Below are 11,603 nucleotides of genomic sequence, written 5' to 3' on the forward strand. Positions count from 1 at the left end.
TGCAATGGCGTCGCTAATAAAATTACTATATGCAACAATATCAACGGCATGTTAACCGGCAAGGACAATCATCTAGGATTAAATGTCTGTTGTAGTTACTAGCTTTGTAATTACTAACCATGCACTGTCAATTACTTTAGGACTTATTTAGTTTGCTGATTCGAGTTTTTAATTCGAGTTGAGATGTGATTTTATTTGAGAGCTTTTTACTATAATAAAAAAAATTAGATGTGACTGTTTCTGAGAGTTTTTTACTGTAACAAAACTCGAATTTTAAACTCAAATCGGTGAAATGAATTGCGCTTAATGTTAATTTACCATCTACAAAACATGTGTATTCTTAACTAATTAGTCTTCATGAGTCCACCCTTAATCCGTCCATACGATTATCCTCATGGAATGAATGTGGAAAAGAAATGGTTTTTCATTGTAGATTTAAAAGATGGTAGACAAACGGCAAATAAAAATAAGGAGAATCTCCTAAAGGATAATTTGGCATGCAAGGGCATTTACATAAATCTCTCACCCTGAAACAGTGGTGGAGGAAGGATTTATGTCATATGGGAATAAATTAAGGACGAAAAAATTTATATTTATATTTTAATTGGTCGGATACTATATACGTAACGACCAAATAGAACATATTTGAGAAATAAAAATTTTAATAGGTGATTTCAAAGAAAATTATTTAGAAGATAAGTGCGAGAAAATAATATATAGTTAATAACGTTGCTGCAACACAAAAAGATGTTCGAATAGTGACACAATAGAAAATAAACATTACTTTAATAAGTGCAAATTAAAAAAAAAAATGTATTATGAGATAGAAGAAATATCCAAAACATCCCACGTATTTTGCATAAATAACACCCCTTGTTTACAAAATCAAACTCAAAATACCCCGTAAAGTAGTTAGTATTTTTTTTTTTTTTTTTTTTTTTTTTCAAACACTGAAATTCCCATCCCAACTTTTATTAAATACAATTTAAAACATTATTAGACCAAAAGATTAAATAAACCAATATTAAAAAGTTAAAAAATCTCAAAATAATTGACGTATTTGTTTGATTGAAATATATAAACATTTTAATTTTTTTAATTGAGCTGTATATATTTAAAATAACTTTAATATAGATAGGAAGGTTACTCTTGTCTTTTAAAATATGTAATTGAATTTTGAGTCTGATTTTATAAACACAAAGAATGTTTTGTGCATTTATATAATAAGAGTGAAGTCAATGAAAAATTCATGTTGATTCACGGCAAAAATGATGCGCACCATATTACCATTAAATGCATTTGAACGTTAGAGCTAAAATATGGCAAAGTGGTTATAAAGATTCTTTAGATGATTTGTTACCGCTGGTAATTTAAGAGATTTCCTTATTAAATAATTTTGTACCGTTGGTTTTTATGTATATATACTCTTCTTTGAACAACTTGCTTAGACAAGAAAAAGTGAATAGAAATCTTTTTTTCAATTCATTGCTTCTTGCATTTTTTTATTCATTCCATTTAGTGCAAAGTCATTATGGTATCAGAGCACTATTTATCTGCTTCTTTTTATCGTGCTGCTGAGCCTAAACTCATAATACAAACTTTTCATCAATTTTCTAGTCTTGTTTCAATCAAATTGAATCCTTCCAATTTTCTTCTTTGGAAACAACAAGTCTTGCCCTTGATCAAAAGCCTTGGGATAGATCATCATCTTATACAAGAAAAACCAGCAGAAGAAGTTATTGACAAGGATGGCAAAGACGTTTTAAATCCTCAATTTTTATTATGGACTGACAATGACGGTTTACTTGTTTCATGGCTTCTAGGTATAATGACAGAAGACGTACTTACCATGGGCTGCGAAACAGCAAAACAAATATGGAGCAACTTGGAAGAGTAATTGTTGCCCAACACTATTGAGAATGAGGGACTCCTTGGTGGGATTGAGGAAAGGCTCTCTCTCGGTTGATGAATACGTCCGGAAATTCAAGTTCATTTGCGACAATCTTGCTGCCATCAATAAACCAATCTCAGAACTGAGAAAGTGTTCCAACTAGCTCGTGGTCTTGGTCCAAAATACAAAGATTTTCGAGTGGCAATGCTTACAAAGCCACCATATTCTTCCTTTAACCAATTTGTTATTTCTTTACAGAATAATGAGTAAATCTGTATGACAACAAAAAAAGAAGAAGAGAAAAAATTGGTCGATCAGGACGATTTAACTCGAGAGGACGAGGGTTTGCTCCTGCCAGCTGGTCCAACAATCAAAACTATTCTCAAAACAAATCAGGGATCCAAGGGAACAACAACCCAAACACCAGTTGGAAAGGAAGCAAGAGGGAAGGAAATTTTAGAGAAAGTTCAGGAAGAATTCCATGCCAAATATGTGGAAGAACTAACCACACTGCAATTAAGTGCAATTACAGGTATGACTATGCTTATCAAGAGGAAGATACACCTGAAGCATTAGCTGCCCTCGCCATTCAAGATGGCAATGACACAAACTTTTATGTCGATTCTGGAGCCATGACACATATGACAAATGACTTGGGTAAGCTAGAGTCTGCGCATTCTTATAATGGACAATATGTTATTTATGTCGGTAATGGGAATAAATTGCCAATTTCACACACCGCTGATGCGCTTTTAAAAAATCTCACGGTCATTTGAAATTAAAGGATGTGCTAGTTGCTCCTAAATTGAAGAAAAACTTATTGTCAGTTAGTCAATTAACTCTTGATAATTCTTGTATTTTTGAATTTGATGCTAATGGTTTTGTGATAAAGGATCGAAACCAACAGATTCTAGCAAAAGGGCATAGGAGAGGACAACTTTATGCTTTGGAGGAGGCACAAAGTGTAGCTCTTGCTGCTATCAGATCTCAAAAATCAGACCTATGCCATCAACGATTGGGACATGCCCATTCAAACTTTTTGAAAATTCTTGATAGGAAGAAAGTTATTAGTATCTCTAGTTGGCTTAATAAAAACTCAGTTTGTACAAGCTGCCAATTAGGCAAACGTTGCAAACTTCCATTTTATGATTCTAATAAAATTTGTGAATCTCCCTTGGAAAAAATTCATTGTGATTTATGGGGGCCTGCCCCTATTTCTTCTATGCAACTTTTTCGATACTATGTCATTTTTATTGATGATTGTACGCGTTACACTAGGATATATCCTCTCAAATAAAAATCTGATTTTTATGAATGTTTCATAAAATTTCAAAAATTAGTGGAAAATCAATTTGATCAAAAAATAAAATTTTTTCAAAGTGATGGAGCAGGTGAATTTACTTTAACTTTTTTCACTAACCATCTTGTTCATGTGGAATAGTTCATCAATTATCTTGTCCGGGTGTACCCGAGCAAAATAGAGTAGTTGAACGGAAGCATTGGCATATAGTAGAAACCGCGCTCACAATGATTTTCAATGCCAATTTACCTCTAAAGTTCTAGGTAGATGTTTTCCTTACTGCTACATTTTTTATAAATAGACTTCCATCTTCATCTCTCAAATTTGAAACTCCATTTTTTAAATTATTTGGAAAACATCCAGATTACAATGGTTTAAAAGTTTTGGGATGCAAATGTTTTCCTTATTTGAGATACCAAAGTCAAAATAAATTTTTAAAGAAAACGTTTCCATGTGTGTTTCTTGGATATAGTCCAAATCATAAAGGATATAGATTCGTAGATCCTACTACAAATAGAGTTTATATTTCTCGACATGTGGTTTTTGATGAATCAATTTTTCCTTACTCTAATTAACCTCCTCCTAGTAATGAGTCGTCACAGGAACTTGTAGTTACTACATTTCTAGATCAAGAGGAATGGCATGTCAAACCCTCAAGCTCCTCTCCTCCAACAATAAGCTAAAGCAACGTTAATGAATCAAATGATCATGGTGAGCTACAATTCAATCACTTGGACTCTTGTTTTGAACAAGAAACGTCTCAAGAAGTCACACCGGCTGCTCATGAAACAAATGCACAAGAACAACAACAAGGTGTAGATCATACTGTTATTACCAATACATATCATAATGATCAAAGTGTTCAAGAAGATCCAACTATTGGTCATCCACTCCATGAACAAGAACAGGTTGTGCACAGTAACCAATTTGAATGACTATGTGCTTGTTGCCACTCAAGATTACTCCACTCAAGAGCCAAAAACTCTAAAGACGGCACTTAAATCTCCGCATTGGAAAGCTGCCATGGAAGAAGAATTGGCAGCCTCACATGACAACCACACTTGGAGACTCGTACCACGACCTCAACAAACCAACATTGTTGGTTCAAAATGGGTTTATCGAATCAAATACAAAGAAGATGGTTCTATAAATCGCTATAAGGCTCGACTAGTTGCAAAGGGTTTTACTCAAGTTCCTGGCCAAGATTACGAAGAAACCTTCAATCCTATAATCAAACCAACAACAATACGAATTGTCCTTTCACTTGCCGTAGAATGGCGTAGTCCTATAATCAAACCAACAACAATACGAATTGTCCTTTCACTTGCCGTAGTCACCAATTGGTCCATTAGGCAACTCGATGTTAAGAATGCATTTCTCCATGGATTTCTCAAGGAAACTGCCTATATGGAACAACCTCCAGGTTTTATCAATCCAACTCTTCCTAATCATGTTTGCTTACTAAATAAGTCTTTGTATAGTTTAAAACAAGCACCTAGAGCTTGGTTTGATCATTATCTCAAAGTTTACTCACTTTTGGTTTTTCTTGTAGCAAGACAGATTCCTCTTTATTTATTTATAAGAAAAACAATAACATTCTCTTGTTTCTTGTCTATGTTGATGACACATTACTTATAGAAAATAATCCGTCACTCATTCAAACTCTCATTCATAAGATAAGCGGTGAATTTGCCTTGAAAGACCTAGGCATTCTTCACTACTTTCTTGGACTTGAAATCAAATATTTCTCCCATGGCATTTTTCTCTCTCAAACAAAATACACTAAGGATTTGCTCTCTCGTACGCATATGCTTGATTGCTCTTCACTATTCACTCCAATTGCCCTAAAAGAACCACAAGAAGCCAATGACAATACCCCAGTTGTTGATGAAAAGGAATATCGTAGTACAGTGGGAGCCCTTCAATACCTCACATTCACTCACCCCGATATTACTTATCCTGTAAATAAAGTGTGTCAACATTTTCACCAATCTATTGTTGCTCACTTATGTGTTGTCAAACGAATAATACGATATCTTCAAGGGACTCTTGACTATGGTCTTCGAATTCTATCCCAAAGTACACTAACTTTGAATGGTTTTTGTGATGCAGATTGGGGGGGATGTCCTCAAACACGACGAAGGACAAGGGTTTTTTGCATTTACCTTGGTTCAAATTGTGTCTCTTGGTCATCAAAAAAGTAACCTACGGGGGCTCGTTCTAGTGCTAAAGTAGAATATCGAGCCTTAGCATCCACCGCGGCAGAGCTCACATCGATTAGCTATTTATTTTGCGACATTGGAGTCACTTTGTCACAACCTCCACAACTATTCAGTGATAACATGAGTGCTTTACACATGACCATTAACCCTGTCTTCCATGCACGAACAAAACACATTGAACTCGACTACCACTTTGTAAGAGAAAAAGTAGCTAATGGTGCTATTGTTACAAAATTCATATCATCACAGCTGCAAATTGTAGATGTACTTACTACACCGCTGCCCAAACAATCATTCAAAGCTTTTCGAGTCAAGCTGGGAGTTCATGCTCTTCCACTCGCCAGCTTGAGGGGGCCTGATAAAGTCAATGAAAAATTCATGTTGATTCATGGCAAAAATGATGAGCAAAAGGTGGCTATACATTTGAACGTTGGAGCTAAAATATGGCAAGGTGGCTATAGAGATTCTTTAGATGATTTGTTACTGTTGGTAATTTAAGAGATCTCCTTACTAGATAATTTGTTACTATTGGTTTTTATGCATATATACTCTTGTTTGAACAACTTGCTTAGAAAAGAAAGAGTGAATATAAATTTTTTTTTTTTTCAATTGATTGCTTCTCGCATTTTTTATTCATTCCATTTAGTGCAAAGTCATTAAAGAGAGGCAAAAAGTAATGGTATTTAATTAGTAAAATATAAGTGATGCTGTGGGTATTTTTTCCATTTATGAGATAAGAGATCAGAGGATAGTGTGAAAAATGACTTCAATTGTTTTAATGGGTCACTTAGAAAAATTTTCTTGAGATCATTGTTGATATAGAGATTAGAAAGACCATGAAATTAGATTTAGTAGAGAATTTTAAAATTTTTGTTAATTAAATGGGGCATTATATTTACAAAATAAAATTCAACGGCTATGTACATTTAAAAAATAATAATAATAAGGGCACCATCTCACCACCGACCCTGCTCAAGAAGCAGAAAACGAAAGTAGCTGTTGTAAATAGAAACCTGCTTTAGAACTAAATAAAATAACTTGAGATCCAAGTCTTAGGTTGCCCTTTTCCTGCTCTATAAAATTCAATTTTCCGAAACCCTACCTGAAACCGAAAGTGAAAGTAATTTTGCTCTCTCTCTCTCTCTCTCTCTAATTCTACATTCGGTCTTGACGTTCTCACGGAGATGGAGATGAAGAGTACTACTACGGCGAACATGAAGAAAGGGTTTTTTTCTGATGGATTGGAAATTTTGGCCAGTGTATGTTGTTTCGTTCGCGATCAAGAATTGTACGGTGATAAAGAGCCAAACCATGTGCTAGACTTGGTTGAATCACTGAAATCGACAGACCCACTTCTCAAATTTCCCAAGAAAAAGAGGGAGTCTCCTGGCCGGCCCCACTACCCACGCCAACAACAACATCATCAAGAGGCGACGATCATGATCTCTGGTCATCATATTCATCACAGCCTTAATGATCATCCTCCTGACCTCTCTGTTGATCATTTGCCCAAGAAACGTCGTCTTTCGGATATTTATTATCATCTTGAAGATGATTATCAGAAGAAAAGACAGAGCAACAAGTTATACTCTGGTTCTACTGGTGCAAAACGGCGTCGTTTGGTCGGCGATCAAGAAGATCACGGTCAAAACGAAGAGAAAAAGAAGACTAGTACTACTACTAAGAGAAGAAGTGGGGATATTAAGGTTTCGGGTAAAAAACAAAAGGCGATAATGGCGGGACCGAATCCGCCACCGGAGATGTCGAACGCTTTGAAGGAGAAGATCGTTAAAGAAGTTGGTGAATACTCTGACTTGAGGCTTCTTATCCAGAAGAGCCTGTTCAGGAGCGATGTGGGGAAAAATCTGAACCGGCTCTCGATGCCGCTCGGCCAACTCGAATCGGACGACTTTCTGACCGACAAGGAGAAGAAGAAATTGGAGAGCAGAAAGGCGAACGACAGCAATCATTTGGAGGGCATAGAGATCGATTTTTTCGAGCCGAATTTGGAGTTTAAGAAGTCGAAGATGACGTTGAAGAAATGGGACTACGATAGTTCCAGTTCGTACATGTTGTCGGAGCACTGGTACAACGTCGTCACAAGGAATGGGCTCAAGAAGGAAGATGTTGTGCAGATTTGGTTCTTCAGAAGAAGAGAAGGAAATAATCCGTGCATCGCACTTGTCAATCTCTCCCAACGAAACGATTCGTCATCATCTTCTTCTTCTTCTACTGTTATTGATCATCAGAATGGCAAAAGTGATCAGTCAATTAGAAGCGATGTTACTGCCTAACTCAGTTTCTTCTTTTGGTTTCAGGCAAGCCAAAACAGAAAGTTTTGCACGGTGGTTAATTAATTAACTAATTAATTAATTTGTTTCTATTTTATTATTATTTTTCTTTATAATTTCTCCGTAAATATGAGATGATCGGATAAATGAGTACTGATGTTATCCAGTTCTTTCAAGCTCATATGTATAGTTAGGGCTTTGATTAATGACATTTGAGTTTTTTCATCAGTGAAATTGATTACTTGTGTTCAATTGATTGCAATTCCCTTATTTAATGTTCCTGGCTATTCCTAAGATTTAGGTGACTTTGCAATAACAGAGTATTACTACCTTGTTAGAAGTGAAATTCACTAATTTTGAAGCATCCAAATTAACAACTACCCTTTTTCCTCTCATTTGTCTTTCATAGGATCTGTTTTAGATTTTGAGAAGAAAAAAAAAAGGAAGAAAAGAAAGAGCAAACTGAAAGAGGAAAGAAAGAAAAGATAATTTTTTTGCTTATGACAGGTTGTAACTCAAGAATAATTAAAAAGGAAAGAAAATTGATTACATATTATTTCTTTTTTCGTGTTTAGATACTTAAAAAAAATGATGTTAAATTAATTTTCACTTTCTCATTACTCCTCTCTTTCACTCTACTTTCCTTTTCTCGCCTCACTTTCTCAAAAGGGAAAAATGTTTACCAAAACAACAAAAAAACAAAAAACAAAAAACAAAAAAAAAAAACAAAGGAAACCTTCCTGTCTTGACTCCTGAGAAATATATAAAACATATTTTTTCCTTTTTTTCCTTTTTTCTCTCGGGAATTAGCTGCTCATATTTGCATGGCTGCATGCTTTACTTATTCTTACACAACAAAATAGCGTACGTGATATGGATATGGCCCCACTATGACTTATAGTGGAGTGGACCACTATAGTTGAATTTGTTTATTTCTAGGTTCTCTAAATATTATGCTAACATAAAAACTTTAAATCAGATAAAACATGGAGAGGATACATCAACTGAAGATGCATTCATGGCAATGTATCTCCCCCTATTAAAAGTTACACTACATGGGAGCCAAATTAAAATATAGCAAATTTTTAAATATTTTAGAAATAGCAAATTACAGAGTAATTATAGCAATGATTTTTATGTTTTATTATGTAGTATTTATTTTAATTATTTTAATTTTTCTAGTATTAAGATAATATTATATGTCTAAGTTTAACTTACTCTTAGGATGTCAGTCGTGTCATACTCATGTCAGCCTGGTCCACAACCGGGTAGGCATAGACGTGCCCAATAACCGTGCTCGGCCTGGCCCAAAATTTAAAATTATAAGCACGGCCTGGCCCATGGGCCTAAACACATTCGTGCTCGTGTCATACCGTATTCATACTTTTATTGTGCTTGACATAATAGACCTTTAAATTGGCTTATTGGACCACTGAGTCGTTTTAAAATATTTTTGTACAATATTAAGTTTTTGAGCAGTTTTCACATAATAAATATTTCAAATAAAAATATAATTCCAAATAATATTACTATGAAAAAAAAAGCAAAAAACTTGATACCATCATAAGTTCTAATTTATAGATGAGATTTTTTATTTTATTTAAATTACTAGGAAGAGGTGACAACTAACATAAATGGATTACAAATCTAATACTAACGTAAGTTATTTAAATACTAATTATACATATGAGCAAGCAATTAAAAATATGAGCCGTTCAATTGAGATTTAAGAATATCAATTTTTAAATATACTTAATAGAAGCAACAAATATAATTTGTTTTAAGGTATGAGATTATATTCAATCACATTTAATTTTATTGATTTGAGAAAATTAATGAAAATCATATAATTTTTTTTAATGCCAAATGAATCAATTCTATTTTTGTGGATACATAAATTTTTTAATTATTGAAAAATATGTAACAACATAAAAATTATATAATAAAAATGAAAAAAAAAAGTTATATTTGTCATGTGGGCATCGTGCTCTATGGGCTGTGCTGTGTTTATATTTGTCATCACGTTAAGTCGTGCCAGATCCATGTGTTTAAAACTATGAGTTCGACGCGACTTACCACCTCATGTCGTGTTTAGCTCAACCCAAAATAATTTCATGTATTGCTATGCTCTGCTCAAATTTTTTTATGTCGTGTCATCATGTTCGCATGGTCTAATTGCCATCTCTACTCACTCTATACCTAGTTGATGGAGAGAACCATATGAACCCATATTATTCCTCTCATGTAAGTAACACTTGTTCCATTAGTGTCTTATGAGGTTTGAGACATGGATTTTGTTTCAAATTTTAGGGCTAATGAGAGAGAGAGAGACAGAGTATCTATAAATACAGGCTTATTTCTCAAGACAAGAAGCCTTCGTTATTTTTCAAAAGAAAACATTAAAGCATTTCTTTAAAAGAAAAAAAATTCTCTTTTATGTGGCCGCATAAAATGTCATATTTCGTTGAAACTTTTAGGACTAATACCCAAACACTCCTGTGTTTTGTTAAAATACCATTTTCGTTCTTTTAAATGCTCAAAACACCCTCCACGTGTTTATATAAAAAGACCAAAAACACTCCTGAAAGCAGTTAAGTTGTTGATAATGCCATGATTACCCTTTTAAATTTATGTTAAATGTTACTTTAGATATGATTTAACTAAAAAGTTAAATAAATTTTTTTTTAAATTGCTCAAATAAATATTCTAATAAAAGAAATACTTTAACTATTTTGAGAATTTTTTATTTTATTTTTAACATTGATTCGATTTAACATTTTGGTTTAATAATGTTTTAAATTATATTTAGTAAAGATCGGAAAGAGTAATCTTGATATTTTAAAAAATTTAACTACTTAAAATGGTGTTTTAGTCCGCTTCTATAAACACACGGAGTGTTTCAGACATTTACATAATAAAAAGAGTGAAAGTGGTGTTTTGGCAAGATACAGCGGATATTAATTTGGGGGTTTTTTTTTTCTCCAAACTTTTAACATGAATTTCACAAAGAAAGCCAATCGAGTGAGATAGTTGAGAGCTGTCGTGTTAATCGCATGTGAAAGGTTGAAATCATGCTCCTTGCTATTAATTATTGTAATTCGTGATTTTTAAGGGCTTTTTTTTATTATTTTTAAATCCGCCACGTGTGGCACTTATCCGCGGCTATTGCACTTATCTCTGTTATTGGAATTTTGTAGTTTTCATGAATGCTTCCACGTCCCAAGTCAAGAAGAAATAACACAACAAAACTTACTGTTGAAAGCAATTCGGCAATGTTGATTATTTACACACGCCCATTTAATTTACTAATTTGAATTTTTAATTTAAGTTAAGATATAATTTTATGTGAGAATTTTTTACTGTAGTAAAAAAGTTAAATATGACTGTTTCTGAGAGCTTTTTACTGTAATAAAACTCAAATTTTAAACTCGAATCGATGAAATAAAACTATTTCAACATGAAAAAAATATCACTTTTTTTGAAAAATAAAATAAAATAAACATAATGTATGAGATTTTATCCCGACTAATTTGTAGGATCCATATATAAAAGCACCTCTCCACATGGATCGAGTAAATCTCTGGCCTTTGACCCGTGGACATGGCGCCAAGGAATAGATAGCAATTAATCAGAATCAAACCTTAAACAGTTAAACCTAATGCTTCCTGAGGTGCTAAGTCGACTTTATTCATCATCACTGAACCAACGTTATTACAGCCCCTATTATAAAAAGTCCTGTTATATTTTATTGATGCTATCTTCTACACTAGTTAACACAGCATTTATAAAACTCTTATCTAAATAAATTGGTTATTTATAAATCATTTATATGTACATCTATTGCTTTTTTTGTGGTTTTCAACTTAGTATTTTTTAGTGCAATTTGATGAGAGGCTAAT

At 33.5% G+C, this 11,603-nt stretch overlaps 1 protein-coding gene across 1 annotated transcript; it reads left to right on the plus strand.

Moving 5' to 3' along the window:
* Positions 1-6,597: 6,597 nt before the first annotated feature.
* Positions 6,598-7,707, plus strand: LOC21386118 (putative B3 domain-containing protein At5g35780). The gene has a single exon (XM_010108293.1). It carries the CDS (start codon positions 6,598-6,600, stop codon positions 7,705-7,707), a length of 1,110 nt encoding a protein of 369 aa, XP_010106595.1.
* Positions 7,708-11,603: the final 3,896 nt, after the last annotated feature.

This window comes from Morus notabilis, unplaced genomic scaffold, assembly GCF_000414095.1.
Source record: "Morus notabilis unplaced genomic scaffold, ASM41409v2 Scaffold2247, whole genome shotgun sequence".
In the NCBI taxonomy this organism is placed as follows: domain Eukaryota; kingdom Viridiplantae; phylum Streptophyta; class Magnoliopsida; order Rosales; family Moraceae; genus Morus; species Morus notabilis.

Coding starts and splice junctions, on each gene's coding strand:
- LOC21386118 (XM_010108293.1), top strand. CDS start 6,598: ATGGAGATGAAGAGTACTACTACGGCGAACATGAAGAAAGGGTTTTTT.